The sequence below is a fragment of the Papio anubis genome, chromosome 10 (assembly GCF_008728515.1).
Source record: "Papio anubis isolate 15944 chromosome 10, Panubis1.0, whole genome shotgun sequence".
Classification (NCBI taxonomy): domain Eukaryota; kingdom Metazoa; phylum Chordata; class Mammalia; order Primates; family Cercopithecidae; genus Papio; species Papio anubis.
In genome coordinates this window covers 11,098,158-11,118,602 of record NC_044985.1, presented here as the reverse complement: position 1 = coordinate 11,118,602, position 20,445 = coordinate 11,098,158, and the positions used below count along the sequence as shown (strand labels likewise).

Sequence of the window (20,445 nt, the reverse complement as noted above, 5' to 3'; positions counted from 1 at the left end):
AAGATTAAATTTAATCTGAGGAGATGAAAATCAGATTGCAGCCTCGCATGACAAGGAGCCTGTGGGGAATACAGCAGAGAGAAACTGGAGATCAATAAGGAGGGGCTGTGAAAAGATGCACCCTGTGCAAACAGTAAGTTAAGGTACAGTTAAATTTTACAAGAAAGTGGCATCTAAAAGAATAGGTAAAAAGACTCCACACTTGGAATCAGTGGGAAAAAGAAAATCAAGAAAGGGAGCTTCAAAAACTTCAATATTCAAAGATATTTGGAAATCTATCCTTTATACAAAAAGCTCCTGGGGTTTCCTTTTTTGAAGGGAAGCATGCCCAGAGGTAGACTTATATAATTTGCAAGTGATTCTAATCAACCTTCTAATGGAAAATGAGCAAAAGACACCCTGTTCTTAATAATCACAGAGCAAGGTTTTATCTGTGATGTGCTATTTACATACAGAACTTTACACAGTGCTTTGCCCACACAGCACTTTGCTCAATCCACACTAACTGTAATTACAATTTTCACTTACTGCAGTTGACATTTATCTGAACCCCTTCTGAGAAACTAATATGTTGTGTGGCTCTTCAGCAATAGTAGGTTCAGAGAAGCTGATGGGAAGCAAGGACTAAGCAGTTCTGTTTTGACACATAGGTTCTCCTGGGTCCAGTTAACTTAAATATCAATCCATTATTTACATAGGGCATTTATGCTAGCTCTCATAATGTAGACTCCGAATGAGAATCTGCAGTGTAAAGATTTTATTTTCAGATGACTGTACTTTTTTTTCAGGAAATCTAGGTAAACAAATGGGTTAAACTATAATACTTCAGGTTGACTTAAAAATTTCTTCACCCGTAACAAACTGGAAAACACACAAATTAAAATTTACTCTGAACATTCAAAAGTAAAACATTAAATGTGTTTTAAATTTTAGTAATGTGGTCCTTAAGCAGAAGTAGAATATAATGTTTTCTTATATCTGTAAAACTCTGTGGAAAATGTTTGAGAGAATGAATTCAGGGACTTATACTGCAAATTCATTTGCCAATTTACGTGAAAACCAATTATAAATGATTTTTAAGACCTCTACATAATTACTCTTTCCACCATTATCCCTTAAATTCCTGCTTCCCAAATACTATTTAAAATGGCTCCTTTAAAACTGGCTGGGGATGAACCCTCCGGAAGTCTACCTTGTGCTGGTCCCCCAGGGCACCTGATTTTAAATTAAATGTGCTGCAGGCGGCAGTGCAGTCAGGTGCAGAGTGCCTTGGCATGGGAATCTGAAATGAATGTGCAATCTAAAATCCAATAAATACACTGCCACTTCATCCCTTCGTCTTACTATCAAATGAAACAGAGAACCCTCCAAATACATTTGTAGGATCATTTTAATACTGATGTTCAAGTTTAATGAAATAAACACAAGCCAGGGCTTTCAAACTTTGGATATAAAATTAATAATTTTATAATGCTTCCAGACAGACATACACAACTTTAAAAGGAACATAATGATAATGACTTTAAATGAAAGAATATAAGATCAATTTTAAGTGTAAAATCCCAAGAAAAATTAAATGCAATGTATTTAAACTCTTCAACTAATTTATCTCAATAAACTCATCATCAACAAGGATTTATCCATATGTTCTGAGTCCCCAGCCTTGTGCTAGTCAGCACCAATGTAATATGAGGCGCAGCCCCTGTTGTCTGGAAAAAGGAGCCTGAGACACGCACACTGACTTTGTGGTACAGAAAATCCACGATCAGGGAGGCTGCCTTGTGACAATAACCACAGACTGTTGACCAAAAAAATACATGAAGGGTGAGGTGTGGCTTCTGTGGCAATCTGAGACCAAAAGGACGAAGTTTCCCCCTCTCTCCCACTTGAGGAGTATCACCTATCCTCCCAAATGTCACAAAATCCTCATCTACAAATCATTCAAAGCTGTGTTCGCAGCTGAGTTATATTTCTAAGTTTTCACCACCAACAGAGGTCCCAAGTGCTGTGCCTTTTATTTCGCGGCTTGCTTCAAATATTGTTTTGGATCTGCTGGCAGAGAAGATTTCAAACTACAGTTTGAAGAAAACAACTAGCCAAAAAAAAAAAAATCTCAGTCTTTGCTAGACTGGGTACATGCCTGTAATTTCCACCATGGTGTGGGGAGGTAAAAAGGAAAGCACTCCACAGAGGTTCACTCTAAGTCTTGCTTCTGGAAACCCCCAGTTTCCCGAGTCCAACACCCACATTACCGAGTAACCAGACTATCACTGTTTCTATGTAAGAGTGAAAAACGGCCACCATAACATACTGTCGAAGGAAGAAAACACGCATGACCTAAAATATTGCTACCCAGAAGAAGAAAGGGAAGGGGACCCACACCTTAAGGACACACAAATCAAACATGATCCTGAAAGAAAAGGGGGAGCCACAGAATCCCACAATATTAGCTGTACAGACAAGATCACCCAAAGAGGCGAGGCGTGAACGACAGGGATCTGGTTGGGGGCAGATGACAGAAGTGACACGCAAAATGAAAACAAACCACGAGGGAGTTTTGGAATTATTACAAGACCTGGCTTGCCGAGAATGCTTCCCTCAGATAAACACTTACAGTTTGGCCACTGTATCTTGTTTTAAAATATTTCCAATGAAACACAACTGGCTTTGGAAGAGTTACCCAGTCACAATTTCTCTCTTAAACCAGACCAGATTCCAAAGACAACAGTAATAGAATGTAGCAAAATGAAAGAGAGAAAATAACACTTCCAAAAAAAAACCCTTACACGTAAATTTATTACTTAGGGGAATTAGTCCATAAAACTACAACTGCTGACAACAAGGTAAAAACAATCTTTAAATTATAAGTAACATTTCTAGGTAAAAGTCTCTTCTTGCTTCTACTGAGCAAATCTCTTTTAAGTACGTGTTTTCCGTACTGAGTCCACAAGCAAAAAAACTTCCACTGACGTCAGGTGTAGAATGTTCCATCGGGATCTGCACTGCAGAGAAAAAGCCAAAGGATGAACTAGAGAATTTCTCCATGAGAAAAGAAATCTTCAAACATTTTTTTTCCCTAATTTCCCCACCTGCAGCCTTTCTTTTCTTTTCATGACTACTGCAGAAAAGTCCTAATGATAAATTTGTTACCCTGGTATTATTCCATGGCAACGGGCTGTGGCCGCAGAGTGACGGCTCTACAGCAAGATCAGGTGGTGAAAAGGGGGAGGCAGAGATGACTTCGAATTTTTCTCTTAAACCTCTTAAAAATCTCATCAAACATGGCACTGAGAGAGGGAAAATTCCCTAGAAAAATCACGTATTTCAGGCCGGGCGCAGTGACTCACGCCTGTAATCCCAGCACTTTGGGAGGCCGAGGCGGGCGGATCACTTGAGGTCAGGAGTTCAAGACCAGCCTGGCCAACATGGCGAAACCCCATCCCTACTAAAAATGCAAAAATTAGATGGGCGTGGTGGTGCATGCCTATCATCCCAGCTACTCAGAGGCTGAGGCAGGAGAATCACTTGAACCTGGGAGGCGGAGGTTGCAGTAAGCCGAGATCGCACCACTGCACTCTAGCCTGGGCGACAGAGTGAGGTCTGTCTTAAAAAAATCACATTTCAAGTATCATTTTCACAACTCAGTTCTCACTTAGAATTTTTTGTTGCTTTCCAGGTACCCTCGCTCCCTGCAGGGACCCAAATCACCCTGAGCCCAGGGTTGCTGGCTTGCTGGAGTTAGGAGAGACGTTTGGAGTCCTCATACCACCCTGAAATGAGTGGAGAATCTGGGAAAAGAATCTGACTCTGATCCAGGACCAATAGCCTTAAAGTAAGAGGACAAAAAAGGGATTTGCTTCTCACCTTTACAGATGGTTCATTACATAAGTCAGTTTGTAATTAATCACAACAAGACCAACAACTCAATATTTTAGTAAAGTCAAAACATTTGCCAATTGGCTTCTCCAGGACGGTTTCCAGACAAAGCAGTTGTTCTTGAGGGCCTTTTACACACATCACTCCCGATGCCTTCATTGTTTTACACAACCCTTATGACAGCCTTCTAGAATAGGTTTCATTCTTCCTATTTTTACAGAAAACAAAATAGAGTTTCAGAGACGATAAGTGGCTTACAGAAGGCCAGAAAGCAAGCAAAATGCACAGCCTTCATTCTAACTGACTTTCCCCAACTTCATGGGTTTATACTTAAAAAAAAAAAAAAATGGTCCTTTAATTACAAAGGAGAATATCAATTACCGGCAATGCCACCACCTCAAGAAACCATTTCTATAATTTTGGCATATGATCTTTTCTCCATATACACATAAACAATAATCTTACATGTATATTTTAAACACTTTAAAGCAATAATGGGGTCGGGCACAGTGGCTCACACCTGTAATCCCAGCACTTTGGGAGGCCGAGGCAGGTGGATCACCTGAGGTCAGGAGTTCGAGACCAGCCTGGCCAATATGGCGAAACCCCGTCTCTACTAAAAAATACAAAAATTAGCTGGGCGTGGTGGTACAGGCGTGGTGGTACACACCTGTAACCCCAGCTACTCAGGAAGCTGAGGCAGGAGAATTTGCTCGAACCCAAGAGGTGGAGGCTGCAGTGAGTCAAGATTGTGCCACTGCACTCCAGCCTGGGTGACAGAGCAAGTACTCTGGTCTCAAAACAAAAACAAAAAAAAACCCAAACCATAATGGTATCACACAGCATGTTCTATTTCTATTCAATAAATCAAGCTCTACATCAGTGCTTCACATACAAGGGAAGGTCAGGGCTAACCCCACCACCCCCTTGAAGACCTATCACAACCTCACGGCTTGTCCCTGTTGGCTTAGAAACAAGTATCACTATGTAATCCCAGCTACCTGGGAGTCTGAGGCAGTAGGTTTGCTTGAACCCGGGAGGCAGAGGTTGCAATGAGCTGAGATTGTGCTACTGCCCTCCAGCCTGGGCAACAAAGTGAGCCTCTGTCTCAAACAAACAAACAAAACATTAATTTGAAGACATCTGAGAGGGAGGGAATACTTTACCATCTTTCAAAACCTGTTTGGGATGAACTGACCCTTGGCTCAAATTTTATATTATCTCTTGACTAATTCATCTTGGTCTGCAGTCAGTGGACCCGTTGTTTCTCCCAGTATTTCAGTCTATGTTTCTTTAAGTACTGAAAGAAATAAACTTTAAATATTCAAAACAAACAAACAAAAAGAAACAAGTATCACTGAAATTCAAACTTGGGAAAGTCTTATTGGTCAAACTGACCCACAGAAAATTCGAGGTCATATTCATTCCTGACGGTGGTATAAGACGCTCCATTTTTCCTACACCTTGAACTCCCTTGGACAATGCCACTTTTTTCATGTCTGCTAATCTTATAACAACTGCTGCGGTCCAAGGTCACCTAGACAGTAAAAGACAGAATCAGGATTTGGACCCAAGCACTCTGGCTCTAGACTCTAATTTTTATTTTTATAGAGATGAGGTCTCACTATGTTGTGCAGGTTAATCTAGAGCTCCTGGCCTCAAGCGATCCACTAGCCTGGCATCCCAAACTGCTAGGATTACAGGCGTGAGCCATGGCACCCAGCCCCAGACTAGAGTCTTCACACTAGACTCTATTACATAAAACAGTATCTATGTACTCATTTCTAGTAAGTCCTCATTCTCTCCTAATGAGAAGGAGCTATTTTTTATATGTGAGTTATTTCTTCTATCAGTAGAATTTCTCTTTTTCATAGTAATTACAACGGTTCTTTATAAAGTCAGGCTAATAACTTCTTCTCTTTTTACTTATTTATTTATTTATCTATCTATTTTTTTTGAGACAGAGTCTCACTCTGTTGCCCAGGCTGGAGTGCTGTGCTGGGGTACGGTGGCATAATCTCAGCTCATTGCACCCTCTACCTTCCAGGTGCAAACCATTCTCCCGCCTCAGCCTCCCAGGTGGCTATGATTACAGGCGTATGCCACCATGCCTGACTAATTTTTTTTATTTTTAGTGAAGATGGGGTTTCACCACGTTGGCCAAGCTGGTCTCGAATTCCTGACCTCAAGTGATCCTCCTGCATTAGCCTCCCAAAATGCTGGGATTACAGGCATGAGTCACCACACCCGACCCCAGGCTAATAACTTTTTTAACTGTTGTATATGCTGCAAATATTTTTCAAAGTTTCTCCTTTAACTGTTTACAGTTTTTAGTTTTTACGTAGTCAAATCTATCACTTATCCCCCTTTACGGCTTCTGTCTTTGAGCTCATGCTTGGAAAGCTCTTCTCCTTCCCAAGATTATGAGATTACTGAACTACATTTTCATTTTTAAAAATTTTTTTACATTATAACATTTAACCCATCTAGAATTTATTTTGTAATAAAAACAGAGATGAGATAAGAGTTTGAATTTTATTTTCCTGAATGCTTTGGCAATGGGCTTCACATAATTTTCTGGCTAAATCATTATTTCCTCACTTCTTTGAAATGTCAACTTTATTATCCTGTGAAATATTACCTTTTTTTCAGTTTTTGGATTTTCCAGTGTTTTCCATGGAGCTGTCTGTCAATACCCCCATCAATATCAGTCTGTAATATTCATTATGCTTTATGCTTTAACAACAAACAGGGCTACCTTCTAGGTGCTACATGCCCCAATCACAAAGGTGCCACCTGCTACAATAATATAATAGCATTTAAAGAAACAAATGCCAAATTTAAAATCATTCTTCAAAATAACAACCTTACATATTCATAACATGGAAAGACAAGAATATTCTAGCAAATATTGTAGATGACAACAGAGAAATCAAGTCTAAGATTTCACAACATGCTATTTAAGATCCTGTTTAACTCAGATCTATGTCAGGAATTCATGCTAGTCACATGAATCAATCAGAAGTAAATTCCTGATATACGTGATTAAAGTAACTAAAAATAATACTCATTAAAAAAAAAAAAATCCAGGCTCCCAATGTGCACCTTACTAAACGTGTTCCTTAACAAGTGCATATAAATAATTATGAACAATGTGAGGCTGAGGCAGGCAGATCGCCTGAGGTTAGAAATTTGAGACCAGTCTGGCCAATATAGTGAAACCATGTCTCCACTAAAAAAATACAAAAATTAGCCAAGCGTGGTGGTGCGCACCTGTGGTCCCAGCTACTCAGGAAGCTGAGGCAGGAGAATTGCTTGAACCCAGGAAATGGAGCTTGCAGTAAGCCAAGATCGGACCACTGCACTCCAGCCTGGGCGACAGAGTGAGACTCTGTCTCAAAAAATAAATTAATTAATAAATAATTAAGAAGAAGCATGGCTTGTGACACTGCATCAGTCACCAACAGCAGAGGTGTATCAGGGGCACACTGCCTTTAACCACTCAGACCTCCCTGACAATCTCCCCTTCCCCTCCTGCCAGATCAGCTTTAGGTGTACATATACGTAGAATAACAGTGACATCTAATGGTCACAAAATATGTCACATAACATTTATTTAGAATAAAACCAATGCACATTCTAGGCTCGAAGGCCCAATCAGGTACTTTTCAGCTGCACACACCAGGCTCCTATTTTAAATTCCATGCCTCGGTGGGCCCTGAGTGATTCGGAAGACCATCAGAAACCACACTGCATGTGATACCAACAACAACGCATTGCATTATTCCTCATTAGTTCTTACTGTGCCCATTTCTCTCCAACCATCGGCTCAAGTGACAATGATAAGAGTAAGGAGACATGGTACTAACAACTCGTCCCTTAAACGGCCCCTCAGGAGAATTCTGAGCATACCTTCTGAAAAGAGCCATTTATATTCTGCGTATTTGGAGAGCAGACATCTACTGCCCTCAGTCAAGAGATCGGAATGCACATCATTCTCATCCTCCTCCTCTCAGCAGTTACCGGGCAGTGTCGGGGGGCCAACAGCAGCATTTACTTTCCAGTGAGTTATCCAAATACCATCAGCCAGGCCTCAGCATAGGCCAGGAGAGGGTTTCCCCTCCAGCAACACAAGGCCCCCTTCCTCACCGATTCCAGCTGCTTTCAGAGTGCTGTCTTCTTTCAGCAGGAGTCTGTCATCATCTTCCAAACTCAACACAAGTTCATTTGTCTAAAAAAAAAAAAGAAAAAGAAAATCTGCATTTTATTATACTTACATGGATGTGTTCCGTGAGACTTCTCAAAGACACAGAGTTGTAACTTTGAGCACAGCAATAATCTAAGTAGATTCCACTCCCCTGGCCATAATGAGGGCAGTGAACAGAGGCACAGTGAGGTCCTGCCAAGTGCAGGCACCACGTAAAGCACTGGGGAGAGTCCTGTGGCGTGGCAATGAAGTCAGATCAGGATGCAAATCCAGACTCCACCAGCACTCAGCTGTGTTTTCTCAACAAGCTACACGACCTCTCTAGGACTCGATTTCCTCGTCGGTAGAAAAGGGGAGGAGAGGGCTCCTTCCCCATCACCTGTGGTAAGGGTGACAGGATGGAGCATATAAATCCTCAGCAGTGCCAGCCACAGGGTGAGCACTCTCTCTTAGCTGTCACTGTTCTGTTGCTGCATCATCATCATCTTCTCCTGCCATCCTAACCTGGTCAGCAACAGAGCAGAGCTTCCAGCTCTGGCCAGTCTGACTTCTGAGAGAAGCAAGTATACTTCCTTCTTTTGTTCTGTTTTTTGAGACAGGGTCTCACTCTGTCACCTAGGCTGGAGTGCAGTGGCATGATTATGGCTCACTACAGCCTCAGTCTCCAAGGCTCAAGCAATCCTCCCATCTCCAGCCTCCTGAGTAGCTGGGACTGCATACATGTGCCACCAAGCCTAATTTTTTTTTTGTTTTTAGTAGAGACGGGGTCTCACTATATTGCCCAGGCTCATCTTGAACTCCTGAAGTCAAGTGATCCTCCCACCTTGGCTTCCCAAAATTCTGGGATTACAGGCATGAGCCACCACACCTGGCCACAAGTATACTTCAAATGGCCATAAGTCCACATATCTAAAAACCTTGCCCAAGCTAAAAAAATTTGGTTCCATGTCACATTAATTGGAATATTTCTCTATGTGATTTGGGGTGGGGGTAAACAAGAGTGCTCTCCAGTGATATTTACAAATCCAGCGAGACTCCATAAATACAAGTGAAAAATTTAAAGTTGCTATCTGCCTCTAAATAGCACAAAGAGATGACCACTAGTGTCACACAGCACCACTTGTCAACCAGAACACACCTGTTTAGCAACATATTCTATTTCTAGAATACAGCTGAGACAGAGAGTCAACGGAAAGGCCTCTCAGCAGCCAAATCCGAAGCCCACGCCATGCAGGGTTCATGGACCTCATTCACTGCAGAGCACAGGGGCTTAAACTCCAGAGCACACACATTAAAAGAAAAAATACTTTACTCAAAAAATCATTTTAGAATAGGTAATACAGTCTGTAATCCCAGCACTTTGGGAGGCCAAGGCAGGAGGACTGTTTGAGCCCAGGAGTTTGAGACCAGCCTGAGCACGATGGCAAGACCCCATCTCTACAAAAAAAAAAAAGTTTTATTTAATTAGCTGGGTGTGGTGGCACACATCTATAGTCCCAGATACTCAGGAGGCTGAAGCAGGAAGATATCTTGATCCTGGGAGGTAGAGTTTGCAGTGAGCTGTGTTCATGCCACTGCACTCCAGCCTGAGCAACAAAGTAAGACTCTGTTTCGAAAAAAAAAAAAAAAGAATAATTTTTTTTTTATTCTTTGTATAATAACTGATTATACAAAGTTCTCCAAGCACATATGAATAGGAAGTGAAAAGTCAGTCTCCTCCCAATCCCCATCCACCAGCTATCTAGTTCTCCAGAGAGGACTGGGACCACTGAGAGGCCCTATTTCCCATACTCTCCCAACACAGTGTGTTAGCAAAGCCTTCTGATCCTTGCCAATCTGACAGGTGTGGATTAAGTATAGTCTTAATTTGTATTTTATTATGCTCAAAGTTCTGAATATTTTCTATTTTTTGATGGAGTTGTAGGCTAATTTATCCAATAGAGTTGTAGAGTCTAGAGTATCTTCATATGCTAAGGAAATTCAGCCTTTTCTGTAAGTTAGAAAAATTTCCCCCACTTTTTATTTGTTCCTTGCTTTTTCTCAGTGTTTTTTTTTTGTTTCTTTGTTTGTTTGTTTTTTTTTTTTTTTACATAGAAGGTGTTAAATGAATTTTCTTGGAATAAATAAGTTAGTGAATGAAGTAAAATGTATCAGTCTCATATTGTTTCTCAGTTTTCTGTCATATTTAGAAAGACCTTCTTCACTCCAAGATTTTTTAAATTCCACGTTCTCTTCAAATATTTTCATGAATTTCATTTTTTGAATTTTTCATCATGGAGAATTTCAAATATACAATAGATACAGAATAGTGTAATAAACCCCCTGCCCTGTACCCAGGACCCAACTTGAACAAATTATCAAGTCATGTTCCATCTGTTTCATCTCTATCCTCATCTATGGGTTTAATTTTTTAATCCAAGGGGTATTTATTTTGGCATAAAGAAAAATACACAGATTCAACTTAGCTGCTTTTTAGATGTTTATGCAGTTATTCAAGTACTATTTATTGAATCCGCCATCTTTTCTTTACAAACTTGAAATGCCATATTTACCATACATTCAATTTCCACATTGGGGTCTATTTTTGAACTTTTAATTCTGTGCCCTTAAACTACCAGTTCATGTGATAGTGCCATACTGTTCTAATTACTATAGTTTTATAACATGTCTTATATGTTAGAGCTAATTACTCTCATTTCTCTTTTTCAGAGTTCTCCTGATTATTCGTATTTTTTACATACTAATTTTCAAATCAGCTTATTTAGTTTACATATAAACACAAGTATTGTGTGTTATTGGGGCAGCATTAAATATGTAAATTGAGAGAATTGATTTTGTGCTGTTGTATCTTCCTATCCAAAATATCCTAAGCATTTCTGTTTAAGTCTTATTTTGGAACTCTCATAGCAGGTTTTGTTTTGTTGTTAAGTTGAAGTACAATTTCACACTATAAAATGCACAGATCTTGAGAAGAGTTCACTTTAATGGGTCTGAAAAATTAATCCCAGAGCTTAGATTCATATTTTCAAGTGTGTGTGTGGTGAGGGGTGAGGAAGGACAGCAGCATTTTAAGTTTTCTTTTTAAAGACCCTGCACATTTCTTATAAAGTTTATTCCAGGATATGACTTCCACACATAAAATGGAAATTAAAGTTATTGCAATCTCTTTAATAGAAATTATTCTAACTTTATAAACAGACCACTGATTACATCCATAATACACACACACACACACACACACACACGAGGCTATGGTGGGAAGGTATCCAGTCAGTCTTTTTATTGTTGGAATGGGAAGAAATTTCTGAGGATATGTAGTAACTGCAATTAGGAAAGTCTCTAAGTCCAGAAAACTAGGGAAATGGGAAAAATGCCTTTTATGAATGAGTTCATTAAGACAACAGAATTATTTAGAAGTCTCTCCTTTTGGCTGATGAAGGAAATTAAAATTATAGCTGAGTTGGAACACTGACAGGCCAGGCCAGCAATGCCACAGGCCCCGCAGATGGGGAATAGAAAATGAAAGGACAACAATAACTTGGAAATGAGAAAAATGACTGTGAGCTGGATAAGGCACAAATGAGGACATGTGGATGAAGTTTCTTTGAAGTTTTAAAACTGTATCTGTGAAAATATATTGACCTCTTCCCTTAGAAAAGTTGAAGTAGAAACTTGCAGAACCATCCCCAGGGCATCTTAACTAGCATTGTTATGATTTGGATGAAAGTTTATAAAGCTAGATTCCAGAAGCACTCTAAGTGACTTAATTGTTTTGGAAATCCTCCCTTAAACAAACACATTGTTCAACTGTAAAGACAAGCCCTAATTTTATAACTAGAACCTGCCAGTGTGAAACATATGTCTTAAATATAAGTAACAATTCTAAGATTGTTTTGTCTTCCAATGACAGGATAATTTCCAGATTTCTAAAAATGTTATAATACTGATAATTTGAACACGATGAACTGTGTCTTCACTAAGATAAAGGAATAATTTACTACTTACTCCTTTTTGGAAACATGAGCATATGAAAAGCCAAACGATGTAAAACATGCAGCAATGAATGGAGAATGGGGACTCACTTTGCTTTACAACCTTTTCAAAGAGCATATTGTTTTAACTTTATTTTATATTTATATTTGTATTTTAAATATATTGTATATAATATATAAAAATATAAAATGGGACATTTCCTATTCTCTACATTTTAGGAATGAGGTTGAAAACATTCCTGTCCCCAAAGAGAGAAACTGGACGAAGTCCAAATACGGTGGCCCTATATTCTAGTACCAATCAAAGGGGCAGATTCCATATCACAGCCCCAGACACATGTGAGCATGACATTTTGAGGCATTTCACAACGGATATTGTAAAACTGGCATATACAATCCTTGGTATAAAAAATAAAGTTACTAGAAGGAACCAACCCTACTAAACCCTTAACTTTTGCTCAGTGAAACTGATTTTGGACTTCTGACCTCCAGAATTGTGGGAGAATAAACGTGTGTTGTTTTAAGCCACAAAAAAATTTTTAAATAAATTTTAAAGCAGTTATCAATCAATGGTCAACAGACATACCCTCATGCCATTTTCTTGTGATCTGTGATACCCATTTATCTGAAAGGTGATTGAGTGTATGAAGTACAATTACGACAACAGAAGACAATGAAATAAAATGAATTCATAAGTACTTCATTCAAAAATTGTTACGGAAAAACTACTATGAGCCAGGCATTGTGCCAGGTATTGGGATATGACAAATAATATCTTGTTCTTGAGTAGTTTATATAATACAGTAAGATTACTGCTTTAAAGAGGACTCTATAGAAGGCCACTGAGATTAAAGGGGAAAAAAATCACTCTGTCTGTCTGATAATTCTTTGATTGTGGCTTCATAAAAATGTTACTCCAAAAAAGTAAAAAAACAGAAATATAAACACGCAACAAACCCATACATAAACAGCTCTCTTTGGGAAAGGCAAGACAACGTCAGTATTGCAGGCCGTGGCCTTGGTGGAGCTAAAAGGTGTGCTCCCAGAGCCACGGTTCTGTGCCTTCTCTTATACCCAGCAAGAATCAAATCAGAACAAGTGAATTATTTGTGTTTGCTTCTGGCCCTTTTGTTCTGGTACAGAATTAAGAAAATAAAAGACACTGGATTGCCAGATAATAAGCAGTTTCTTTTATCTGTAAACTGAATTTACTTTTCCAAGTTTTATGCTTATTTTATGCTAAATATGTGCCTGATAAACAAAATATGGTATACTTTTTTTTTAATTAACACTTTTTTAAAAAGGACCTACTACTAACAGGGAAATAGCTTATTTTTCTTCAATGAAAAAGCCAAGGCAGTAGAAAGGGTACCTATAAAATAAAAAGCGCTATTATAATGGGAAATATTTTAGATGTACAGGTATTCATTCACTTATTCACAAATTCAACCAACATTGATTACTTGCTATGTGCCAGATAGTGTACCTGTGGAACATACCTTTGATTTATGCGCTTGATGAATAATCTTTAGTGTATCTGAAAGAAAAAAGCAAGTTATCTTTTTACACAGTTTATTCTAAACTTCTTTTCAAATTATTAAAATGATTGGAGGGTGGCTATGAAATTGAGAAATGTAAGTCCTTGTTTTATAACCAGACTCACTTAGAAATATACTATATAGTAAAAGAAAAATTACTTTTGTAGATCATTAAAATTGAAGTAAAAGATCTTTATCTTTTAAAGCCTTGGTCTTTAGACACACAGCAGTGTGTGTCAGAACTTTATGTCAACTCAGCACATTTTCTCTTAGAATGGAAGACAAGCAAATCACATTACTGTATCTTGTTTTTTGGAATCACTACAGACCAGGATTAGCAAATAATGTAAAAAAAAAAAAGTCTTAAAATAAACATTAGCAAAAGCAGTTCAAAAAAATCTACTCAGACGAGATACAATGACGAGAGCAAACGATGACACAGGTGTTGCCACTCTCAGAATTCAAACACTGTATCTAGGACCACAGGTAATCGGAACAAGGCTGCTAATGCCCCAAGAATATCAATATCTGCCTCTTGGTTTGCAAATACTGCACAGGCTCACACCATGTAATCTGCTCTATTCAAACCCAGCTTCACTCCTTAATTTGTTTATCTTGAAGTCAGGCTACACTGTGCATTTCCAGTAAGTAACTTCTCCACACTTGGGTAAAATTCTAATTCAGCAACAATCAGCCCTTAATTACATAATCTACGCAGCCATTCAACAGGTTGGAATTCAGAAAGTTTCCAATTCTTCACTCATTTTTATTTAACCATTTAATGAATGCATTATGATTACAATGTATTACTGAATAAACTCCCAACCTTACACTAAAACTCATTTCTATCAATCACGTTGTAACAAGGAATTCCAACAGTGACAGGAAATGAAAGGATCTATTTTTAAAACAGATCTTATTTAACTATGTTCTAATAATACAGAATAAGCTGGCTATCGAGATAAGAACTAGCACTCTGAATTTGCCCATTATTTTAAATAGTCAACTTTCAGTTATCTATTGCAATTCTTTTTTTTTTTTTTTTTTTTTTTTTTTTTTTGAGACAAAGTCTTGCTCTGTCACCCTGGCTAGAGTACAGCAGCACTATCTTGGCTGACTACAAGCTCCACCTTCCAAGTTCAAGCAACTCTCCTGCCTCAGCCTCCCGAGTAGCTGGGATTACAGGCGCCCGCCATCACGCCCGGCTAATTTTGTATTTTTAGTAAAGACAGGGTTTCACCATGTTGGCCAGGTCTCGAACTCCTGACCTCAGGTGATCCGTCCTCCTTGGCTTCCAAAGTGCTGGGATTACAGGCATGAGTCACTGCACCCGGTCTTGTAACTTTTTATACAAGGTCAACATAATCCTCAGACTATAACTCTGTATTCCTAAGAAATAAAAATAAATCTAACCTAAGTAAAATGTACATATTAGGGATGTAAATAAACCGTAATTGCTAAAAATAAGCTTAAAATGTGTGTAAGAAAATAAACAAAGCTGACTTTCAGCTTATCTAGTATTCTGAATTACCTATCATGCTCTTTTTCTTACTGTAGATATGTTTATTATTTGAGACAAGTGAGAGAAGCCAATAGTAATTTTTTAAATAACAGGAGCTCAAAGTCTGTTGCAATCAACCTGCAAAACTATAGTCTGACCTTACTAAATATTAATCCTGTTCTATATATTTTGCTAATGAGCCTTTCAACTAGAAATCCTGCTGCTCTAATAGGTTTGGCAAACACACAACTAAATGGCTACATATTTTAGCACAAAAAGAAATGTTTTGAAGAGAAGTTTTTGCCAGATTTTTCTCTCCAACAGAAAGGGGTGTGACCTGAGGAGTGGGTAAGAAAGGAGAAATGACAAAGCAGCAAAGAGATGTATTACTGTCCCTTTCTGTGTTGAATAAGTTACTTCCCTTGTTCTTGCTTCTTTCAAATCATCCTCATAATGATCACAAACAACACCTATGGGCATTGTTTTCTAAATACAAATTCCTTGAGGAAAGCAACCTCACAAAAATATCATCTTGTATTTGTGCAGCATCACACTCAGCTTTACGAAACAGAGAGGGATGAGCAGCCCACACTGTACAACAACTACATTTTTGTGTGCCCTCATGCGTCATATCTAGGCGATAGGGATTTAAGATAAGTAGCATGCGTGGTAAATCAGTAATAGATGTGGATGCCAATTAAATGGGAGGAAGGCTCTAAGAAATCTCAGGCTCTTGGTGGCAGAGAGAACCAGCCCTTTGCCAAAGGGCAGGGAGACAGTAACAGGCAAAACTGAAATTTGACTCCACACTCTTTCCACTCCCTAACACCCAACAAAGTGCTCTGTCCCGCAGACTGTGAGGTGGCAATCTCAGACTGTGAGGTGGCAATCTCGGATGACAATGACAGGCGAAAATAACACTGCAGCCTTCCTTGTTCAACAGAAAGCAGAAGATTGTTAAAGAGCCAAGTTCAGACAAAGCCACTTGAAGTCTACGAAAACTTGAGTGGTTCTAGAATTTCTTCACAGATAAATGTATTCATTTTTTCTGCCAATTCATCTGAACAGTATAGAAATACTAGGACAGAAGGATGTTAATAAGATAGAATAGCCTAAAAGGTACATTATCTACCACAATAATGCTTAGCAACTTGGATATTCTAACGCTTTCATTATCTAAAATTTCTTTCAAAAGAACTTCCATGGAACACAGCTTTGCACATAGACATATAGACACACACACACACACACACACACACACACACACACCCCATGAAAAAGGAAACCATATGTAACTATTCTAATTTAAAATGGCATCTGTAAGTTGATTCAAGTTTAAGGCTATATTTCAAGACATTGTATTTTGAAAGCCTTGAAAGCCACAATTGAGAAGTTTCATATTTACCTTAATCATCCTTTTTATTCCTTTCTCTTATTCAATATTGAGTATGTAAATTCTTTAAGCCCAATAAATCAAAGTGCTTTCCACTCAGTGCCTTCAACTTCTGCTTCACTACCCCTTATAACCTTACAATTAGTTTCTGGATATTAAAATGCATACACACGGTGAAGATTGTGATTTCAAAGGATTTTAGGTCATAAGTTGTTCTATCAAATGAGAACAGAATGAAAAGCCACTCCAAAAAAATAATCTAAGGTAATAAAAAATTTATACTTTAAAATGTCTGCATCAATTAACAGAAATATGTATTAGGTGCATCATACCTTTCAAGTGAAGTCTCAAATTCAAAGATTGGTAAGTGTCCCTCTGCTGAAGGTTAATAACTGTGCCATCTTTATAACAAATAATGAATGACATCTAGCTTCTTGCCTTATTACTCCATTTTTAAATCATCAATTGTAACATATAAAACTACGATATAACATGCTCAAATTACTGGCATTTAAAATGTTAAATCCCTTCTTTTAATTCTTAGTCTTCAATCATTTTCCTTTTCTAATTATCTGGCAGAGAAACTCATTTTAAACATAGTTTTGCCAAACATGCTATTCTTTGCAAATATGTCACTTCCTTACTATTACAATTCATTTGCGCAACATACTAGCATTCCTATATTTCTAAATAAACTTCCAAATTGGTTTTTATTTACAGATAGTCAATTCATTTTTGAAAACAAAATATGTTTGTAACAAACTAATGCAAAATTGTATTAATATATAGTTTAAAAGAATAAAAAAATGGTTACCATATTTATAATTTCTGAATGGTGGTGGCAGGCTGGTCCTTAAAGGGACATCTACAAGAGAAAGATTATTTTTATTACACAATAAGCAAATAGACATTCATGGAATATGTACAGTCTTTTGGTTCTACTCTTCTCTATCTACAGACTAAGTTACTTTGAAAAAACTGATAGAACACAGGACGAATACATCACCGAAATCCAAGGGCCATCTATATTAGTTCATTTTCATACGGCTATAAAGAAATACCCAAGACTATGTAATCTATTTAAAAAAATGTTTAATGGACTGGGGAGGCCTCACAATCATGGCAGAAAGTGAAAGAGGAGCAAAGGCACATCTAACATGGCCAGGCAAGAGGGTTTGTGCATGGGAGCTGCCCTTTATAAAACCATCAATCTCATGACACTTATTCACTATCATAAGAACAGCACGGGAAAAACCCACCCCCATGATTCAATTACCTCCCACCAGGTCCCTCCCCTGACAGGTGGGGATTATGGGAGCTACAATGCAAGACAAGATTTGGGTAGGGATACGGACAAAGCATATCACCATCTAAAATATTAGAGTTATTGACAAGATGTTGAGCTGTTACTATTTGAACTAAGACTTTAGTAACACTATTAAAAGAATTTTTAATTTCATTAAAGACAACAGTATCTATGTATAGTTAGAATATATACTAATACACTTGTGTGAGACATATATATATAGCTGATGTTTGTTTAGCATATGAATCTGAGAACCCCTTATGGGTCTTTGACCGTTGGTGGAAACCAATGACCTGGAACAATCTTACTACTCTTACCAAAATTCATATAACCAATAAATAACTCCTCTAACTCTGCAAAGACAACAAAACACAGTAAATATTCTTTTAAAAACATATTCCAAATGCCAGTACTAATTTTAATTAATAAGATCTGCTGGTACAACACCTAACAGAGAAATGTGTGTGTGTGTGTGTGTGTGTGTGTGTGTGTATAAAAATTATATATGCATATACTCCTTCACCTAGTCATTCCACTTCAGAATGAATGAGTGAATGAATGAATTTATTAATTGATTGAGACAGGGTCTCATTTTGTTGCCCAGACTGGAGTGTAGTGGTGCAAACATGGCTCACTGCAGCCTTGACCTCCCAGATTCAAGTGATCCCCCTGCGTCAACCCCCCAGGTAGCTGGGATTACAAGTGCATGCCATCACGCCCAGCTATTTTTTGAATTTTTTTGTAGAGACGGGGTTTTGTCATGTTGTCCAGGCTGGTCTCAAACTCCTGAACCTAAGCAATCTGCCTGCCTTGGCCTCCCAAAGTGCTGGGATTACAGGCGTGAGCTACTGTGCCCTGCCAGAAATTTATTATCATAGAATTATAGTATGCACACGTGTGCGTGTAAAATGACATTCATAGAAGGGTATTAACTGCAGCATTGCTCACAGCAGAAAATGTTAGAAGTCCAAATGTCCTTCAATTAGGTACTTGTTAAGTAAATCATAATATGCCCAAACAATGAAAAGTACTTTTCAACTGTTAAAAGAAAAAGAAGGAAGCTCTCTACTAACATGATAACATCTTCAAGTTATGTCAAGGCTAAAGAGATATGACAGAACATTATTTTTAGGATGCTACCTTTTGAGTAAAAAGGAGATGAAATGAGAATTTATGGTTGGATTTGCTTGTACTTGCTGACTGGGGGTAGGGAGGGCAGGGGGTGGTGCACTGGTCAGACAGGGACCAGAAGGGGAAAGGAGACTTTTCACTATATTCCTTTTTACATTTTGATCTTAAAACCACATGAATGTGCTATCTACTAAAGAAAACTAAAAACAAACCAAAAAATCCACATATCTAAATGAGGAAATGTGAAGGTTTTTTGAGACAAGGTCTTGCTCTGTTGCCCAGGCTGGAGTGCAGGGGCGTGATTATGCTCACAGCAGCCTTGACCTTCTGGGCTCAAGCGATCCTCCCACCTGAGCCTCCCAAGTAGCTGGGACCACAGGCACTCAGCACCATGCCCATAGTCCCGGCATTTTTTTTTTTAAATAGAGATGGGTTTCACTAGGTTGTCCAGGCTGATCTAAAATTCCTGGGCTCAAGCAATCCTCCCACCTCACCCCTAAAGTGCTGGGATTACAGGCATGAGCACCTGGTCAGGAAATGTGGGGTTTTTAAAAATGCTTTTTCAAGGTCAAATACATATCAAATTAAAATAGAATTTATTCATTTATGTTACAAGCATTTAAAGCACCTACTACCAGGTATTCCAGGAACAGAGTGAAAGAGGAGCTGCCCACTCATGACAGCGTGTGCTCCAGTGGTGAATGCTGTTAACAAAAGTACATTTCCAGCCAGTGCTACGGTCCTAGGAGTGTGGTCCTCACCCGGCTACACGTCAGAATCACCCAGCCTGGCACGAGTGGATCCAATTCACAGTAGGCTGGTCCCAGGCAGAGATATTTAAACACAAAACAAAACAAAACAAAAAAACCCTGAGATGATTCATAGTCAAATAAATTTACCCGGGGGCCAGACAGGTGACAACAGGTGAGTGAAGCAGGTCAAACAAGGAAGGGCAGTGGGATCTGAGAGCACGCGCCCATCAAAGGGGGCTCTGCCAGTCAGTGCTGACTGATCAGTGCTGTAGGAACATGAGCCTGGAGTGGCCACACTTAAAGATTTAAATGGCAGTGCTACAAGTCTAGGGCTTAGGTGAAATTTCTTGACTTTTAAAACACTATGGGCCAAAAGAAACCTCTCTGGAGGCAGGAATTGCCCTGCCAGACACCAATTTGAAACCTCTGGCTTAGGCTTACAAGAGTATACGCACTTCATTTTATTCTTCTTCTGTCTCAATCATTTGTGAATTATGGGCCAAAGAACTATTCATTAAACATCAGAAAGGAGAATTAATTCCATTTAATGTATTGCCATTTTTATTTCCTGAATCAGACAATGAAACTCCCTGAAGAAAGCCGTGAGGTAAAGAACAGATGGCCCCATGAAGCTATTATCATTTAGAGATGTCTACGACTGAAGAAATCAAATCAGTCTTATGTTCAGTCCAGACTTTTGAGAGCAGAGACGACCAGGACACAGCATGCACCTATTCTCTTCCTGCCTT

At 38.6% G+C, this 20,445-nt stretch overlaps 1 protein-coding gene across 17 annotated transcripts in view; it reads right to left on the bottom strand.

Moving 5' to 3' along the window:
* C10H2orf76 (chromosome 10 C2orf76 homolog) overlaps positions 1 to 20,445 on the bottom strand; it is a 113,325-nt gene that overhangs the window by 56,404 nt on the left and 36,476 nt on the right. For all 17 annotated transcript variants that reach the window (XM_031651185.1, XM_003909210.4, XM_017947932.3 and 14 more), the window contains exons 3-5: positions 17,322 to 17,372; positions 13,575 to 13,612; positions 8,026 to 8,107 (exon numbers count right to left, since the gene is read on the bottom strand). In XM_031651185.1, coding sequence (XP_031507045.1) covers positions 8,026 to 8,107; positions 13,575 to 13,612; positions 17,322 to 17,372 — 171 coding nt within the window. The remainder of the gene's footprint in view (positions 1 to 8,025; positions 8,108 to 13,574; positions 13,613 to 17,321; positions 17,373 to 20,445) is intronic.